The sequence below is a fragment of the Hyperolius riggenbachi genome, chromosome 1 (genome assembly GCF_040937935.1).
Source record: "Hyperolius riggenbachi isolate aHypRig1 chromosome 1, aHypRig1.pri, whole genome shotgun sequence".
Taxonomy (NCBI): domain Eukaryota; kingdom Metazoa; phylum Chordata; class Amphibia; order Anura; family Hyperoliidae; genus Hyperolius; species Hyperolius riggenbachi.
Window position 1 is genome coordinate 380,031,849 of NC_090646.1, and position 20,719 is coordinate 380,052,567.

The 20,719-nt window shown below is 43.8% G+C and overlaps 1 protein-coding gene across 2 annotated transcripts in view; it reads left to right on the top strand.

Annotated features, from left to right (window-relative positions):
• The window catches only part of RIGI (RNA sensor RIG-I), a 108,249-nt gene that overhangs the window by 60,322 nt on the left and 27,208 nt on the right, over nt 1-20,719 (top strand). Inside the window, exons 12-15 of one of the 2 annotated variants that reach the window (XM_068234363.1) lie at nt 423-527; nt 2,749-2,906; nt 4,368-4,503; nt 7,675-7,758. In XM_068234363.1, the coding sequence (XP_068090464.1) occupies nt 423-527; nt 2,749-2,906; nt 4,368-4,503; nt 7,675-7,758 (483 nt within the window). The remainder of the gene's footprint in view (nt 1-422; nt 528-2,748; nt 2,907-4,367; nt 4,504-7,674; nt 7,759-20,719) is intronic. The other variant, XM_068234364.1, reaches the window with a different exon arrangement.

Below are 20,719 nucleotides of genomic sequence, written 5' to 3' on the forward strand. Positions count from 1 at the left end.
TGGTTTTATTTTATATTTCAACTTTTACAGACTAGATTGAATGTTTTATTGCCTCTGCTCAGTGCCAGCCTAATAAGTGTCCCAGAGTTAGAAAAGGATCAATAGTTAATGTATTTTATCTCCCTCTGCTCTTGGTAGTTGTATTCTGCCAGGAAAATTTAATGGCTGTAATTTGCTTATCAGTGATGTTTACTATATTCCCCAAAAGGTACCAAGACAAAAGCTGTCACTTCCATGCCTACAAATTAACTCTTTCAGGCAGTAAAACAGAACAATTAAAACAGCCTGGCTATTAATATGTTTTGCACTGTACATACACGTGTTTATCTCATCATGTCAAATGTTGTCGCAGGTACACTTTAAAAGTGATTCCAAGCAATTTCATAGCAACTGTATCACATACTACTATTCATCTTTTGCAGTTATTCAAGAAGTAGGGTGTCGTGGGGCTGATCCGTTTGCTGACATTATGTCTGAAATCATGAAAGAAACTGAGGAGATGGCAAAGTCAATATACCCATACTTAGGTGGGTGCCAACTGTGGTGATGAAATCCAAACCCATATACCATCTAGTTGGTGGAAACACATGTATGTGTGATAGAAAATGAGTTAAACTAATGTTTTCTTTGGCTATTTAAAAAAAAAAAAAAAGATATTAAAATCAGACAAAGAGATATATAGTAACATGGCCAATGCTTCCTTTTCATTATCAAATGAGACTTCTGCAGCTACAAAATGTTTTTTTTTTAAAGGTGGTCTGAAGGAGTTAACCTCCTTGGCGGTTCAATTTTTCCGCCAAGGAGGCTGCATTGCACTTTTTTGAATTCTTTTTTTTGTTTCATGTAGCTACCTGAGTGGTAGCTACATAAAACACCACTAGAGGGCGCATGTGTCCCTCTAGTCCGATCGCCGCCGGCAACAAAAGTAAACAGGAGATTGCGTATAGAACGCGATCTCCTGTTTGGCTTCTCCTGTCGCCATGGCTACGATCGGAATGACGCCATGGACGTCAGCCGACGTCCTGACGTCAGACCCATCCGATCCAGCCCTTTGCGCTGCCCGGGACTGATTGGTCCGGGCTGCGCAGGGCTCTGGCGGGGGGGGCCCTCTTCCGCCACTGCATGCGGCGATCGAGCTGGATGCGCAGCTAGCAAAGTGCTGGCTGCGCGTACAGCAATTTACAGAACAGAAATTGCCCCACCAGGGGCTGAGATATCCTCCACGGCGGCTTACCCCGAGCTCAGCTCGGGGTTACCGCTAAGGAGGTTAACAGCAAGCTTTGTGGAAGGGTTTTCTGTTGTTCCATGGCTTGTACCATCAGGTTGTTCAGACTGTGAGGGAGTGTAACATAGATGTATCTCTCTTAAAGGGACCCTGAGCAGAAGATAAAAACAAAATTTACACTTACCTGGGGCTTCATTCAGCCCACTGTAGGCCGCGAGGTCCCCGAGCGTCCTCCTGGCTCCTTCCCTGGTCCAGGTCCTGGGACCCGGTGAGAGTCCTGCTCATGCGCGGTTTAATCTTAGAGAATCGCGCATGCGCAGGATTGTCATGCCAGCCAGTGTAATGGCTCTATACACGGAAGCGGGACTCAGACCTGACTTCAGGCCGAAGTCGTCCTGTGTGCGGGACCAGGGAAGGAGCCAGGAGGACGTCAGAGGACCTCGCGGCCTATGGTGGGCAGTAGGAAGAGCCCCAGGTAAGTGTCAATTTTGTTTTTATCACCTGCTCATGGTCCCTTTAAGGTGCCCATTAATGGTACGATTTTTTCATCAGATGTATCTTTCGACGCACTTTTTATGATTGAATTGTACAGAAAACTGTGCAGTGTGTGGCAAAAATCGATGTGAAACGATTCTTTGGTCAATTGGAACAGAAGATTCCAAAAGTTGGATTGTACGATCGTATCTGAAGAGAGAAAGTGCTCGAATTGACCCTTTTATGGGAACAATCAACAATTACCTTCCAATTACTTATACAAAAAATTGTACCGTTTATTGGTACTCTCATGGCCCTTTGACACTGAGGCGGTGCGTTGTGTCAAATTAACGCACTGCTACCGCAACCTAATTAAAGTCTATGGGGAAGTTCATACCTCCCACGTTGCGGTACACTGCGTTGGAAGTGCCCAATTTAACACTAGTGCATACCTACGTTACCGTTCAGTAATCTGCGTCAGCCCGGATGTCATGTTAGTCTATGGCGGCACAGGGTTCTTTAACCACATTGGCGTTGTGACATCATGGTGCACATGTGTGGAAGCGTATTTTTACAATACGTTTCCGTGCACTTCCGCATACCCGAAGCAGGAATTGACCACAAGTGCGCGCCACTTCCTGCTTGGCCGAATGCCAGGCAGGGAATACTGTGTAATATTGCGGTATTCCCTGAAGGCCTGTTTTTAGCGGTGCGCATGGGCGTAATGCACTGCATTTCTAACGCCAATATGCAGTGTGAAACCAGCCTTAAGATTGTTGTCTGAACTCGCGGAAGTCTGTGGCATGGGAAATGGGTGTAGAGGATCTTGGGCATGCACTTTAACAGTAGTTGATGCAGCTAATCAAAGAGCTTATACACAAAACCAACTCTTCTTTGGGTGTTTACTCAAGATTAGAAAATCTCTGGAGCTTTAACTTAATATACATTGCTTAAAAAACACTCTTATTTTTCTCTGCTTGCTAATTCAATGAACAACTGTAAAGTGGTGTTAGACTTACTTTAAGTGCAAATTATCACTACTGTTGCAGAGACTTTGTCAGATATTCAGAGCCGAGCATATGGGACACAGAAGTATGAGCAGTGGATTATTGACATCCAGAAGAAATGCCGCTTACTACAGCTGGAAGATAAAATGGAGGAGAGTCGTCTGTGTAGTGCACTATTCACGTATACTGAACATTTAAGGGTATGCTGTTTTCATACATGTACTTTTACTGAGTTTCTCCCCCCCCCCCCCCCCACCACACACACACACACACACACACACACACACACACACACACACACACACACACACACACACACACACACACACACACACACACACACACACACACACACACACACACACACACACACACACACACACACATAAAAATTGTAGCTTTTGCAAAATAAAAAAGTAAAGTACCTGCTTCATTAGTTAACAGATCCTCAGCGACTGATAGCTGCCTGCTTTCGCCCAGTCACCTAGAAAAACTTCCTCATTAGTCACATGTGCATGAATGTGGGAAACTGGGCACATATAAAAGCTGAGTCTGAACTTTGGCTTTAAAGTAGATCTAAACTCAGAAATTCCTCCTGGCTCTAAAAGATTAGGCACAACATTAAAGTTTTAACTGTATTAGCTTTCAGGGAACATATAAAGGGCTAAAGCCTCAGTTTTTTCCTGTACAGATAGAGCCACTATGCTCTCATTCACCTTTACTGTAAAGGCTAATTACACTCTGATGTAGCTAAACAAAAACACACAGCTCAGTGCACTGGATTTCTACAGCATTTATATCTGGAATGAAAACTTTTCATTGTGTGCTGTGCCAGTGTTCAGGGCTGGCTTAAAGGGACTCCGAGCAGTGCAGAAACTATGGAAAGATGCACATCATTTTAAAGCTCTCTTTCTCCTCTTTCCAATGATATATAAACCGCCGCCCTACACCTTTTAGTTTTCGCTATTTTTGCGATTGAAATTGCAGCGGCCGCGATTTCGGTCGCGAAGATAGAGAAAACTAAAAGGCGTAGGGTGACAATTTAGGGGTCGTCAGAAAGAGGAGAAAGAGAGCTTTAAAATGATATCCATCTTTCCATAGTTACTTGTATTACACAGGGCGACTTTTTCCTAAAGTCAGCAGCTCCATTCTGCTGAATGGAGCTGCTGACACTGGGGAAAGTGTCGTCCTGTGTAATACAAGTAACTATGGAAAGATGGATATAATATTAAAGCTCTCTTTCTCCTCTTTCTGATGACCCCTAAATCGTCGCCCTACGCCTTTTAGTTTTCTCTATTTTCGCAATCTAAATCGTGGCCGCGGCAATTTCAATCGCGAAAATAGCGAAAACTAAAAAGCGGAGGAGAAAGAGAGCTTTAAAATGATATGCATCTTTCCATATTTTCTGCATTGCTTGGAGTCCCTTTAAGGCATTCCCATGTCTCTGCATAGTTATAGCACACCTGTAGTGAAACAAAGTTAAAAAGTTAGATACTTACCTTAGAAGTGTGAAGCCTATGGATATAAAGCCTTTTGTACACCCACTATTCCAGTGCTGGATCCCTTTTTTACCTATTCAACAAAAGCTTGTTAAATCATTAGGCTATATTAAATGTTTTGCTTCTGTTTTTTAATGTTCCTAAACCCTTTTTATGTAACAGAAATTCAATGATGCTTTGATGATCAATGAAGATGCCCGTACGAAAGATGCTTTGGATTATCTGCAGAACTTCTTTACTAATATCAAGAATGGAACTTTCACAGACATTGAACAGAAGCTACTGAAGAGGTTTGAAGGTAAAGATGACCATAGTTTGGGTAAGCAGAGCAGTAGTAGATCACATTGCACTTGACGCTGCTGGCTTCCCAAATTACAAGGCCCCTCCAGAACTGTGTACCTACTCTCTACCAGTAATGCACTGCAAGGTGCATTATACCATTACCTGAGAAAGTTTGAGTCTTCTACAGTGGGGTTGTAGAACGTACTCTAGCCTACGCTGCTTACTTATTAATGATGGACTACTTGATATAAAAAGAGTAGGTTAGTTTACAAATAAATACAGTAAGTATACAACGTATGGCATATGAGATATTAAAGTGGTCTGAAACTCTGACATAACATTCAATGTTTTCCTACTTTTATTACCTATACAGTTACCATATTTGCTTTTGTGCACAAGTAATGTTGTCTGTTTACAAATTACAAGTTCCCAAAGTACAGATTATCTGCTCTGAAAGTAATTTTGTTGTGTTACACAATGACAATAAAGTGAATTGAATTGAATTGAAAGCTGCCATTGCATTTTATTCAAGCTGCTTCTTATTATATATTAAAATCTTCTAGTGAGCTGATCTGAACTGTGTGTAGGCTTGAAGCAGAGAGAGCTTCACAGAGAGCTTGTTTTCAGTTGTTACACACAATTTAACAACGGGTTGGATCCTAAGCTGAAGGGGCTTTCCATGGTAGGATAAAGTGCTGTGTTTAACTGTTTGAATGCTGTTCTGCTACACAATTTTTTTTATTTTATTTTTTTTGTGATAGTAGCTTGAGGGCCCATTTCCACTATCGCGAAATCGCATGCGTTTTTCGCATGCAAATTCGCATAGCAATACAAGTGAATGGGACTGTTTCCACTTGTCAGGATTCCTTTGCGTTTTTCTGTGCAGAAAAAATTCGCATGGCAGAGCCATCAGAATTCGCATACCGCATACCGCTATGCGAATCGCATACAATGTATTTAAAAGGGAAATTTGCATGAGGTTTGTGTATGCGAATTTTCATGCGAATTCGCATAGAAACAATGGAAAAGCACACAGCACTGTCATGGTTAAATTCGCATACATCGTCATCCATGCGAATTCGCATGAAAATTCTCATAGACCCGCATGCGAAATTCGCATCCGCATGCAAATTTTTACCGCAGCGATTCACACCGCACAAGTGGAAATGCAGCCTGAAAGCTGTAAGGAATCTTTTAAAACAAAGAGGAAATGCTGAGTTTCAGACCACTTTAAGAGCTCACTAAAGTAACAAGAAAAATGGAGGCATTTAATAGACCCTTTTAAGTCCATGTCTCATCCTTGTGGCTGAGCGAGAGTTCAATATTCCTCTGGATATATTAGTTGCAGATCCCGCCGCCATGGCACTGAGCAAAAGTCTATGTATTTAGCAGTTGGGGGTTGATGTTAGCAAAATAGTTATTCTGAAGCAGGAAAAGCCATTGTTGCCACACCAGATTTAACAGGTAACTGTGATATCTCCAAACCTAGGACTTGGAGATATCACATTAAAAAATATTTTCATAAAAAAACAATTAGCAGCCGCTATGCATGCTGCTCTCACTCCTTGCAACGTAGCGTGCATTATATAGCAACGCGCGTTCCTTTAAGTACCGGCCGCTGCTGTAAAGTATCACTAGCACGACTGCTGCTATGTTAAGTAACATAGTAGAAGTCAGATCCTGGGCCTATTCCCTCCAGCTGGGATCAGCTCAATCACAAGTAGATGACAGAGTTTAAGGGCTCATCTCTTGTTCATAGTTATTTACCCATTTACATGAGGGGGCCATTGAGAATTATTTATAACACACAGCTGTTCAGGGTTGCTTAGGTTTTGTTCCCACTTGTAGCCGAATCAAGTGCGGCCAGCTGAAGGTCCGCTGTGGTCCAGCTGGAGTTTAGGGCAGATGCATTAACCCCATAGGCTATATGGGAGAATGCATCCGCCTGCCCGAGATTATTGCGGACTCCGGCCTGAGAGACGTTCACTATAAGTTTTGGTATGAGCGGAGAATGGACAAAAAAAATCCATTCTCAGCTCAAGTGGGAACACAGGGTTATCCATGAAGGCACATCTGAAATAAGGTTTAAACAGATAGGGAATGTTATGACAGGGATTATGTGGTGTGATGTGGGTTTCATGACTATAAAATTCAAGTTATACCTGCCAGAGATGGTATATTAACTCTCTTTTATACTTATGGCAAATTGGGAAAGGTGCCTTCTTGAAGACTCCTTTGCTCTGAAGGTGTGTGTGTGTGTGTGTGTGTGTGTGTGTGTGTGTGTGTGTGTGTGTGTGTGTGTGTGTGTGTGTGTGTGTGTGTGTGTGTGTGTGTGTGTGTGTGTGTGTGTGTGTGTGTGTGTGTGTGTGTGTGTGTGTGTGTGTGTGTGTGTGTGTGTGTGTGTGTGTGTGTGTGTGTGTGTGTGTGTGTGTGTGTGTGTGTGTGTCTGTGTGTGTGTGTGTGTGTGTGTGTATAAAGGGGGGGGGGGGCACCACTGTCATTGGGCTGATCACACATAACAACAAAACCTTCTGCCTCTCATTACCATTATCATGGTCACAGCGATTTTTGTGGAAGAACATTTGCCATCCCCATCTCCAGCTCCTTGCATGCCCCCCACCTACCCTTACTAATTGCCAAAGCTGAGTGGGACCTCCACACTTGCTGGATCTGATAATTTCCAGTCTCTATGCCTGTGGGGTGGGAACTGGTATAACTCCATTGGGGAACCTCCATGCAATTGTTTTATTTAACAAATGCAAATGCTAAAAGCAAAGAAATCTAAAATATCAAATGCTTATCTTACATAAAGGCGCAGATTGTGTGTTGTCAGGTAACGAGTGTTTCAAGCAAGTCTGAAGTTAAGGTGGCCGTAAATCAGGAAACTTGGTGGCCGATTGACCATCCGATTTCATTATTATAATCAAATCGGATGAAAATCGGTGCTGCCAAGAGCATGCCTGATCCACGATGCGACCATTTTCTGGAGATGGGGGCTTTTTTCAGTCTTTACCTGTGCTTAAGCTTTTCACTAAGATAATATCTATGATTGGTCACTCACACAACACTCTACATGTATAATCTAATTTGTAAACATAACCTTCTCCACAAACCCCTGCTCACCCAGCATGTAAGAATTGTACCCACGTGCATAGTGGTCGTATTTCCAATGTTTTTATTTTCCTAGGCCTCACTGAAAAATTGCTGAATCCCCCAGACCCTGTCTCTCCTGCTGTACTCGTAGATGAAGGTCTACATGCCCCTAAGCCTGGTAAAAAAATATTGGTCACAGGGCTGACACTCTTATCTGAGTGCTGCTCTTTTAAACCAATACTTTAATATCTTCCTTCATTGTTGGTGATTAATTTGTGTAAATCTATTCTTTCCCTCACTTTTGTTTTTGATTGATACAATCTGACATTAGAATTTATATTATTTTATGACTGATTAACAGCCAACATTGCCTATTAGTCTTTAGAATGATTTTAGGCCTAATATCGATTATAATATTGATTGTAAATATTTAAATCCACTTCATTTTACAATCGGTTAGACATCTTGTCTGATCATATATCTAATTGGGCAACAAAAATTTCAGTGTATGGGCAGCTTAACACTAGCAAATGTACATCCATATGACCACCAGTGTTGCCAACCGTCAGTAAATTTACTGACAGTCAGTAAAAAAGTCAACAAATCTTGGCTGTCAGTAAAGTCCATGAAAAAATTTGTGGTGTCAGTAAAAAAAACCCTCTCTCTTTCTTAGAAGATCACAGCACTTACCGCTTATCAGTTCACGTATCACTCTGGAATGTACACTGCTCTATCTAAAGGTGGCCATACATCCGTAGACTTGGCAGCCAATCAGCCATCGCATAAGACAATTATTATTGATATTATAAAAATCAGTGCCATCAAGAGCATGCCTAGTTGACAATCAAACCAATTTTGGTCCGAAATCGGTTGCATGTATCGATCGCATGTAACAATCGGACATGCTGGAAAATCTCAGGTTGGCATGCTCGATAAGGTGTGCAGCGGTAAGGGCTGCGATAATCGAGAACAAATGTGACGGAAACCCTTGGTCACATCCCCCAAATGTAAATGTATCAAAGTCCTCCCCCCCCCCCCCCCCCCAAATGCCGTGCATTGTTACTTCACCTGTCTGGTGTCCGCCACTGCACTCTTCTTCCTCATTTGCGCCCCACGTGGTTGCTGGTGTATTGCACGTAGGGTGCATGTGTGATATCTTTCATTTAATTTCAATAATATTAGATGTCAGTAAAAAAAGTGTTCTGTCAGTAAATTTTTTGTGCTTTGTCAGTAAAAATGTATTTCTGAGGTTGGCAACACTGATGACCACCAGTAAGAATGTAAAGAATGGGATATAGGTTAGTAAGGACTAGTCAATGAAGGAGCAGAGAGAAAGTCAGAAAAAGAGGCAGAAAGGCAGATGTGAGTGAGAGAGAGCTGACAAAGACAACAAGACGTGGTATTGGAGACATAGAGATATTGTTGTCAGGAGGAGATGGAATGGTACTGCAGAGACAGAGAGGGGGTAGTCAGCAAGAGATGAAACAGTACTGGGGAGACAGAGAGGGTTGTCAGCAAGAGGTGGAATAATACTGGGGAGACAGAGAGAGGGTTGTGACCAAGAGATGGAATGGAACTGCAGAGACAGAGAAGGTTGTCAGCAAGAGATGGAATAGTACTGTAGAGACAGAGAGAGTTGTCAGCAAGAGATGGAATAGTACTGTAGAAACAGAGAGGGTTGTCAGCAAGAGATGGAATGGTACTGGAGAGACAGAAAGAGAGATTGTCAGCAAGAGATGAAATAATACTGGAGAGACAGAGATTGCTGTCAGCAAGCGATGGAATGGTACTGCAGAGACAGAGAGAGGGTTGTGAGCAAGAGATGGGATGGAACTGCAGAGACAGAGAGGGTTGTCAGCAAGAGAAGGAATAGTACTGCAGAGACAGAGAGATTTGTCAGCAAGAGATGTAATAGTACTGTAGAAACAGAGAGGGTTGTCAGCAAGAGATGGAATAGTACTGGAGAGACAGAGAGGGGGTTGTCAGCAAGAGATGGAATGGTACTGGAGAGACAGAGATTGTTGTCAGCAAACGATGGAATGGTACTGGAGAGACAGAGAGAGGGTTGTCAGCAAGAGGTCAAATGGTACTGGAGAAACAGTCCCCAGTTCGAATCCCAGCCGGTGCACTATCTGCACAGAGTTTGTATGTTCTCCCTGACAGAGAGGGTTGTCAGCAAGAGACGGAATAGTACTGCAGAGACAGAGAGATTTGTCAGCAAGAGATGGAATAATACAGGAGAGACAGAGATTGTTGTCAGCAAGCGATGGAATGGTACTGGAGAGACAGAGAGAGGGTTGTCAGCAAGAGATGTAATGGTACTGGAGAGACAGAGAGAGGGTTGTCAGCAAGAGATGTAATGGTACTGGAGAGACAGAGAGAGGGTTGTCAGCAAGAGATGGAATGGTACTGGAGAGACAGAGATTGTTGTCAGCAAGAGATGGAATGGTACTGGAGAGACAGAAAGAAGGTTGTCAGCAAGAGATGGAATAATACTGGAGAGACAGAGATTGTTGTCAGCAAGAGATGGAATGGTACTGGAGAGACAGAAAGAAGGTTGTCAGCAAGAGATGGAATAATACTGGAGAGACAGAGATTGTTGTCAGCAAGCGATGGAATGGTACTGGAGAGACAGAGAGAGGGTTGTCAGCAAGAGGTCAAATGGTACTGGAGAAACAGTCCCCAGTTCGAATCCCAGCCGGGGCACTATCTGCACAGAGTTTGTATGTTCTCCCTGACAGAGAGGGTTGTCAGCAAGAGACGGAATAGTACTGCAGAGAAAGAGAGATTTGTCAGCAAGAGATGGAATAATACAGGAGAGACAGAGATGGTTGTCAGCAAGCGATGGAATGGTACGGGAGAGACAGAGAGAGGGTTGTCAGCAAGAGATATAATGGTACTGGAGAGACAGAGAGAGGGTTGTCAGTAAGAGATGGAATAGTACTGTAGGAACAGAGAGGGTTGTCAGCAAGAGATGGAATGGTACTGGAGAGACAGAGAGAGGGTTGTCAGCAAGAGATGTAATGGTACTGGAGAGACAGAGAGAGGGTTGTCAGCAAGAGATGGAATAATACTGGAGAAACAGAGAGAGGGTTGTCAGCAAGAGATGGAATAATACTGGAGAAACAGAGAGAGGGTTGTCAGCAAGAGGTCAAATGGTACTGGAGAAACAGTCCCCAGTTCGAATCCCAGCCGGGACACTGTCTGTACAGAGTTTGTATGTTCTCCCTGTGTCTGTGTGGGTTTCCTACGGGCACCCCGCTTTCTTCCCATATCCCAAAAACATAAAGATAAGTTAATTAGCTTGCCCCTAAATTGGCCCTAGACTATGATAAATGCACTACACGATACATACATAGGCATATGACTATGGTAGGGATTAGATTGTGAGCTCTGCACAGTGCTGCAGAAGATGTTGGCGCTATATAAATAATAACAATAATTATAGTAAGAAATCAAGGGAGAAAGATTTGGATAACATACACTTAGTAATTTATTGGAAAAAATTACATCACTCAAAAAGACCACCTCAAAAGACAGCTGCCAGGAATGACACCCTGCCAGTAGAAGATGGGTAAGCTCAAGGCATTATTACTCATCTTTTATCACAGATAACAAATTGCAGTGAAACCTCCCATGTGCATGGCTGAATTTAGCACTAGGCATGAGTCTAGAGGTGCTAGTGTCCTGGGAGGTGGCTGTCACTGCTTCTCGAACTCGCGCATGCTATTCTGGAACCGCACTGATGTCACTGCCCTCAGAGCGTAGAGAGTCAGATGGGCTGGCTGAACAACAAAATGAAAATACAAGCCCATGCCTTTAACACACTGTCTATACTCTTTCAGTGCCACTACTTCAGTCCATACTGAGCTGCACTACTTGCTTATTCACCTCTTTTTTTCACGCTTCAGATATTGGATCTTGTCAGTTCTTACACTGGCTGTCATTTTTACATTAAAGGGACTCCGAGCAGTGCAGAAACTATGGAAAGATGCATATCATTTTAAAGCTCTCTTTATCCTTTTTCCAATGATATATAAATCACCGCCCTACGTCTTTTAGTTTTCGCTATTTTCGCGATTGAAATTGCCGCGACCGCGATTTCGATCGCGAAATTAGAGAAAACTAAAAGGCTGAATGGAGCTGCTGACTTTGAGAAAAAGTCGCCCTGTGTAATACAATGTAACGATGGAAAGATGGATATCATTTTAAAGCTCTCTTTCTCCTCTTTCTGACGACCCCTAAATCGTCGCCCTAAGCCGTTTAGTTTTTTCTATGTTCGCGATCGAAATCGCGGAAGCTGCGATTTCAATCGCAAAAATAGCGAAAACTAAAAGGCGTAGGGTGGCGGTTTATATATCATTGGAAAGAGGAGAAAGAGAGCTTTAAAATGATATGCATCTTTCCATAGTTTTTGCACTGCTCAGAGTCCCATTAACTTCATTTCATTTGAAAACTCAAACTCCAACCCGCAGAAGTTCACATCCACTTGGGGTGAAGAATTCCTTAAAACTCACTGTGCAACCCCTAAAAAGCATTATGCTAGCAAACTGTTAGGTTTGTTCCACTTGGACTTTTTGTCCATTTAATTGATTTAGAACCAATGCAAAAATGCTGATGTCAACAGATCCTATGTTATTTTACACAATTTATTGGGACAAGCAGATGCAGTTTCCATAGAGGCCTCTGGTGGAAATGCATCTGCCTCGGGACTCCATTGGACCACAATGGACCACCAATGAGGATAGTGCTCTGTCTCCTCTGGCTGACTGTTGGACATCTGGCTTAAGTGTAAACCGAGCCTAATATTGGCACATCGTTAAAACATCTGCTTTGTGGGGGGCAAAAGTCATTTTTCCCAACAGTGGTCACAAACAATTTCACCATTCACTAAATAATGATTCCAGTGGGTCATCAATTCCAGAAACTGATGTCAAGCCTCTGGGCAATTTGTTAGCTTTTGACAGTCAATTAATTTAAATTGTCAAGCCCAGTGGCGTAGCAATAGGGGTTGCAGAGGTAGCAACCTCATCAGGGCCCTTGGGTCAGAGGGGCCCCCGAGGGGCCCTCCCTCAAGCACAATATTAGCTCTCCATTGGCCCTGTGTTGGTAATAATCACTTCTATAGATGCTTTAAATAGTAGTAATCATTAACAAACTGTTTCCCATCCCCTACTTGCACCTCTGACACTTTAGTTGCCATTGGCAGGTTTTGGTGCGCTGTATCAATTGTTATGTACAGAGTGCTTGGGGGGCCCCATGTAAAACTTGCACCGGGGCCTATAGCTCCTTAGCTACGCTACTGGTCAAGCCGTAGATGTATGTTAAGACCTGCTATAAAATTCACTGCCTCCTTGCATGACTGAGGCTGCATTTCCACTTGTGCGGTGCGGAATCGCCGGGAAATCACAGCAGACGAAATCGCATGCGGGTGCGATTTTGCATGCGTTTTTTCCCGCGATTTCGCATAGGGTAGTAGGTGGGCGATTTTAACCATGTCACTGCCTGTGTAAATTAACATTACCTCCTATGCGAAATCGTGGGGAAAAACGCATGCCAAAACCGCATGCGATTTCCCTATTAGATACATTGTATGCGATTCGCTTAGCGGTGTGTGGGGAGCGAATTCTGACGGCTCTGCCGTGCAGATTTTCCCCGCACACAAAAACGCTCTGCACAACGCACAAGTGGAAACAGGCCCATCCACTTGTATTGGCTGTGCGAATCCGCTATAGTGGAAATGAGCCCTGAGGGCTGGTGCACACTGCAAGAGCTTTTTTGAGCGCTTTGCAATTTGAAAAGCTCTTGCTAATGCTATCCTATGTATGTGTTCTCACTGGAGCGATGTGATTTTGAATAAATCCACCACAACATTGCATTAGCAAGAGCTTTTAAAATCACTTGCGCTTAAAAATCTCTTGCAGTGTGAACCACCCCAAAATGAGAAAATCAAATGAAATCAGCCTCAGAAATAAAAACAAAACGAAAAGGAAAAAATGGGGACCTTTATGTGTTGCACTTAATTTTCTAATTGTGTGAGTAATGGCATAGCCCCCTATTCATCTTTACTAACAATGAAAAATTCAGGAGGAGGAACTGGGACTTTAATCTTTGAAGTGTTAAGGATCTACCAAGAAACAGATCTCTCTCTGATTGAATCTGATCGGAGTGAGATCAGTTGCCTGCCCATATACTGCAGGCCGATTCCCTATCAATTTCAGCATGAAAACTCTCGAGAATGACCTTGCAATGTCGCATCGACCACTGTCCGGTCTGTCCCCCCAATGTATATTGTTCCCGCCTGGTGCAGTATACTTTACCTGTCCGTCGTTGGCTCCGGGCTCTGACTGCATATACACGCGCTCCACGTATGTGCATGTGTGAAGACGAAGCCAGTAGTGGACACAGACAGTTAAAGTACTGTATACTGCACCGGGGAGGGGGGGGGGGGGGGCACGACACATTTTACATTAGGAGGGATAGCGCTGGGGGTTCTGTCGTGTTTGTTGCTCATCCCGATATTGCACGCCGCTATATCGAGCATGAGCAAGTCGGCCCTATACCTTGCAGAATTGCCGATTGATGCAAGTGACCAACTTAGGCGCGAAATTGGTTGCATCGTCGATCAAGCAAGTTGGCTCTGCATCTTGTAGCCTCTACGACCGATTAATGTGACCAATTTCGGCCTGAAATTGGTTGCATTGTCGGTCAGGCATGCACTTGGCAGCACAAATTTTCTTCCAATTATAATAATTAAATCGGATGGTTGATCGGCCGCCAAGCCGCCTGATATATGGCCACCTTAACACTCTCTGCTCTTTTTGATAAATAGGTAAGCAGCTTTGCTTTGTCTGCTTATCTTTATAGAGATTATTATTATTATTATTATTAATTTATAAAGCACCAACATATTCCATGGCGCTGAACATATAAGAGATATACACTTAGCTGTACACTCCGTATCACTTTCCACTCTTCTTGATGAACAGGCAAGTCAGGGCAGTATGCAATAATGTCTAGCAGCACCTTAAGCAGATAAAGCAGTTTAAAGCGGACCCAAACCAAACATTTTTTTAATTCAAAATATTTAGTTGCACCACTCTGACACATACAAAGACAAATAAACAGTCCTTCAAGCCTATGAGCATTTCAGTGCATGCTTTTCACCCTCCTCTTTGCATAACTAGGGTTATACAGGTGGCAGCCATTAGCAATTCCTCCATTGCCAGACACCACCTACTCCACCAGTTTGCCGGATTCTGTCCCAGCAATATGAAAGGAAGGGAGGGGTTCCTCCAATAAATGTAAAATATTTTATATTTGTCATCATGCAGCTGAAAAAAGGCTGCTATTTATTATGATAATTTAGAAAATAGATTTTATTTCTAAAATCTTGTATTTTTCATTTGGGCCCACTTTAAGAGGCAAGACACTATTCGACACTAACAGACTTCACAATAAATACTGCTGTAATAGCTATAATAAAAGAAAGCAAGGCTTATGATATACAGTATTCATCCAGGCTTGAAAATGAAAGCTGCTTCACATTATTTATGTCTGTCTCGAGCCTACCAAGGTTCAGACCAGAAAGACATTGTGCATATTAACAGTGAAGTAAAGTGGTGCTGTACCCTGACATTAACCTGACTGCATGCATATTGATTTGCATGACTCCTCTAACAAGAAAATGAATTTCTGATGTTCCGAATCTCTAACAATGAAGTGACTTTTTAAAGTTCCTAAAATATGATCTGCTGTAAGATTAAGCAGGGTATGCACTTTTGAAAGCTGCTTACCCTGTCTACTCTTATGCACTCTCTTATGCAGCATTAATGGGTATGACATTTGCATTGGAAAGCACTATTTAGCCAACTAAAGGCCATTACACACTTGCAATTCAAGCTAGGCATATATGGTGTGTCGATAACAACTCGATATGCGAATCCAGTTGATCAGACTACAATTGACTTCTGCACTACACTGCATGCTGTCTTGAAAGATTACATCAGAAATCTATTAAGCATCAGTTAAAGTGGTCTCAAATTAAAAATACAAGATTTTGGAAATAAAACCTATTTTCTAACTTATAATAATAAATAGCAGCCTTTTTTCAGCTGCATGATGACAAATATAAAATATTTTACATTTGTTGGAGGAACCCCTCCCTTCCTTTCATATTGCCGGGACAGAATCCGGCAGAATGGTGGAGGAGATAAAAAACAAAACATAGGCTGCTACTGATGATGTCACAGGGAAAGTGATCTCAGCTTGTGTGAGATTTCACATAGAGGATGCCCCTGTGAGGGAGGGTAGCTGATGACAAACACACCCATGATCTAAAACCTCCTACTAAGCTCAGAAGAAATGGCTGCCACCTGTATAACCCTAGTTATGAAAAGAGAAGGGTGAAAAGCATGCACTGAAATGCTTATAGGCTTGAAAGAGTGTTTATTTATCTTTGTACATGTCAGAGTGGTGCAACTAAATATTTAGAATTAAAAAAATGTCTGGTTTGGGTCCACTTTAAACTGCATGCATTTTTAACCGTGCTTGATGAAATTTTACTCTATGCAGATGTCTGAAACGTTACTACATTTCACCTGCTGGTGGCAGTATTTGTATCAGCTGTGGTGGACTTTCACTGTCTACCAGGCAGGTGACCCTCTCTAGCTTTTGGGTGGTGTTTAAGGCTGGAAAAACTTTTATATCACCTTAGCTGTTCCTATTTGGCCTGGGGATTCATTATCCAGCAGGTGGGGCCTGCCTATTTAACTGCCTTTCCAAAACTCAGGCAAAATCATTTGGCAGCTAGTTCCATGTGCTGCTGTATAATGGGCAACCTATCTATGTTGTCTTTTCCTGATCTGTTGGTCTGATTTCCCTTACTTTGGCTTATTGTTTTTGCCTTACGACCCTTTTTTTCTGACTATTGTACTGTGAATCCTGTATATGTTGTACAGTATATATTTTTGTTTGTCCCTTTATTAGTTTGTCAGTTAGGAGTGGGTTGTTTGTTGATGTTGTGGTCCCATTTATGCTTACAGTGTTCTCACTTGTAAATAGTGCCCTACCCTTAATTACGGTAAATATTTATTCTTTCAGTATAAAGGTAGCCATACACTGGTCGATTTGCCATCAGATTCGACCAACAGATAGATCCCTCTCTGATCGAATCTGATCAGAGGGATTGTATGGCCACCTTTGCAAACAGGTTGTGAATCGTTTTCAGCCTGAAACCGATCACAATCTGTGGAGCTGCCGCTGCTGCCGCCCCCCCCCCCCCCCCCCCCCCCCCCCGCATACATTACCTGTTCCGGCTGGCGCAAATCCCCTGGTCCCCGCTGTCTTTTTCTCCGCTCCGGGCTCCAGACCGTTCCTGCAGCTACTGAACTTCCTGTCCAGGGGAAGTTTAAACAGTAGAGGGCGTTCTACTGTTTAAACTTCCTGCCGGGACAGGAAGTTCTGTGTAGCTGCAGCCGGTCCGGAAGCCTGTGCGGAAAGAAGACAGCGGGGACCAGGGGACTCGCGCTGGCCGGAACAGGTAATGTATACCCGCTGTATTGTGACGGTCGTCGGGCATTCGAACGCCGCTATCGACGCACTCCCGACCCGCCGGCGATCTAGAAAAATCTTCCGTACGGACGGATCGACGGGAACGATCGATTTCGTACGGAAATCGATTGTTCTGTCAGCGGTGTGCGCGGCGATTTCACAGCCGATTCGATCACTGTGATCGAATCGCCCGTATATCGGCGGGAAAATCGTTAGGTGTATGGGCCCCTTAACCTGGTGTCTGGCCTTCTGTACAATACTGCAAACATGGTCATCTGTTACTAGTCTGTGCAAACCGGGACAGCAGCCATCCATCATCCGCCCCTCCTCCTCAGCATATATGATCACTCTTTCAATGGTTAAAATGCTGGAAATATGGTAATCACTTGGAAACTAGGCAATCTTCATCTAATTCAGGGGTGTCCAACTCAAATAGGCTGGGGGCCGAAATTAAAATCTTAGACCAAGTCAAGGGCCAACACTGACATGCCACATTCTGCTATACCGCAACACCCACGCTGCACTGTGAACGTAGCATAGGTGTTTTTTTTTTTTTGCAGTGTGGCAAGCTGTGTTATATAGTGGCTGTTACGTTCACTGCAAATAGGGCCTAGGGCTACATTTACAGGGGTGCGGTGCAGCATAACAGCCACTTTGTAACGCCACTTGTCGCACTGTGATATACCACCTATGCAATGTTCACAGTGCGGTGGGTGTGTTGCGGTATAACGGCATGTGGCATCTTTCTTTTTGGGTGGGGGAGGAGACATGTCCCGCGTTACCCCACGGCTGCAGTTGCTAGCCCCCAACTCTCACCTATGCTGCCTCTCACAGCTCCTCTGCTTTTGATGGTGGGCGGTCTCTGAACAGACACATGTAATCCAGACTTGTCAGCACACCAATCTATTAGTTTAAACTGTTTTTATTGCCTTCACCACTGGCAGACAATCCGACAATTGATTGGGGCTATCAGATGTATTATTTTATCAAGGCACATTAAAGTGGAATGAAACCCAGCATTTTTTCATTACTCTAAAAAATTATTTACAGCATATTATATGCAACCAGCCTTTTTTTATTATTTTACTAGAACAGCACTCAAGGGGTTACACACAGGACTTAAAAGTTCAATGCAGAGAAATCTGGAGGCATCTGAAAGTGGAGATAATGTTATCTTGTATTTACTTAATTGTATCAAGTGAGGAATGTGACACATTCTCTGACTGTGCAGAAGCTCCTAGACTCAGACAGAGACTCAAAGCATTTCTGCCTTCAATACATAATGAATAAAACCAGTTATTAATAAAATGCAAAGTCAGCTTTTAAAGCAAAAAACTGTACTTTTGGGAACTTGTAATTTCTAAATGAATTTTAATACTTATGCACAAATGCAAATATGATAACCGTATGGCATATAAAAAGTAAGCCAGAAAGCTTGCTAAAAGTTTGAAAGGTGTTCAGAAGATTTGGGACCAAAGTTATGGGGTTCACCAACCTTAACAATATGTCGTCGGCGAATAGGCTCAATTTATTTTCAAAGGGAGGAATTTTATATCCTGCGATGTCAGGGTTCTCTTGAATGGAAATTGCTAAAGGCTCTATGGCTAATGCGAAGATGGCAGGGGGAAGGGGAAAACCTTGCCGAGTTCCCCTCTGTATTTGAATTGGGTGTGTTGGGGAGCCTGGAATTTTCAGTGAGGCCTGGGGGGGGGGGGGGGGGGGAGATTGGGGTTTGAGCCAATTAAGAAAACCCCCATCTATCCCAATTCTCCTGAACACCGCAAACATGTAGGCCCATGCCACAGAATCGAAGTCCTTTTCTAGGTTAAGACTCAGTAGGACCAAGGGATTTTTAATACGTTGGGCATGAGCCACTGTATTCAAATTTCTCCTAAGATTGTAAGTGGCCTGGTGGTCCTTAGCAACCAAGTAGGGTAAATACTTATTTATACGGGATACCATGATGGCAGTCAGGATTTTGTAGTCCAGATTTAATAAAGATATTGGACGATAATGTTTTGGGTTTAGGGGATCCTTCTTAGGTTTAGGGATAATTGTGATCTGGGAAGCGAGAAATTCTGAAGGTATTTTTTTCAGCTTACGTAGGGAGTTAAGAGTGTCAGTTAACCTTCTTGCCGGTTATCCCGAGCTCAGCTCGGGGTAACCTGCGCAGAATGATTTCTCCGGCCCCGCTGGGCCGATTTTTACAAATTTTTTTTTTACTGCACGCAGCTAGCACTTTGCTAGCTGCGTGCATATCCCGCTTGCCGCCGATTCGCCGCTACTCGCCGCGCCGCCCCCCCTCCAGACCCCTTGCGCAGCCTGGCCAATCAGTGCCAGGCAGCGCTTAGGGCTGGATCGGGATTCCCTTTGACGTCCCGACATCCATGACGTCGGTGACGTCATCCCGCCCCGTCGCTAGCACAGCTGTGTGATATATGGGGGCACAGCAGAGCGCAGGGGGGCCTAGGGGGGAACAGTATAGCAACAGAGGCTGGGCATTATATGCAGACCCAGCCTCTGTGTGCTATTAAGATTATTAGAAACCACCTCGGGCTTTGGCTGCATCAGTACTTAAAGAAGGGATTGGTAGCTTACCTAAGAAATCAGAGGCTACCTCCAATGACTCAGTCTGAGGAGTTCTATACAGTTGAGTATAGTAGTCATGAAAAGTAGAGTGAATTTTATTGGGGTCAGCAGTAATTGAGCTACCTGGAAATCTAATCTTGTATACCGTATATACTCGCAAGCAAGCCGAATTTTTGACCCCCCAAAAGTGGGCCAAAAGTTGGGGGGTCGGCTTGCTTGCGAGTCATGTGTGGGTGGGTGGGTGGATAGGTGCTGTCCCTCCCCGCTCCCCCCGCGGCCACCGCTGCTATTACCTTAGGCGGCGCCGCTGCCTCTATCCCCGTCCTCCTCCGGTAACTCATTCACAGCAGCGCGCCCCCCGCTGCTGTGATGACGCAGGAAACCATAGAGAGCGGTTCCCATAGTAACGGCATCACGCTACAGGAAGCCGCTCTCTATGGTTTCCTCGTCATCACAGCAGCGAGAGGCGCGCTGCTGTGAATGAGTTACTACCGGAGGAGGACGGGGATAGAGGAAGCGGCGCCGCCTGAGGTAATAGCAGCGGCGGCGGCCGCAGGGGGAGCGGGGAGGGACAGCACCTACCCACCCATACTGGGGCATTATGCTAGCTATATGGGGCACTATACTAGCTATAATGGGGCACTATACTAGCTATAATGGGGCACTATACTGGGGGCACTATACTAGCTATACTGGGGGCACTATACTAGCTATACTGGGGGCACTATACTAGCTATACTGGGGGCACTATACTAGCTATACTGGGGGCACTATACTAGCTATACTGGGGGCACTATACTAGCTATACTGGGGGCACTATACTAGCTATACTGGGGGCACTATACTAGCTATACTGGGGGCACTATACTAGCTATACTGGGGGCACTATACTAACTATACTGAGCACTATACTAGCTAAACTGGGGCACTTCACTAGCTATACTGAGCACTATACTAGCTATACTGAGCACTATACTAGCTATACTGAGCACTATACT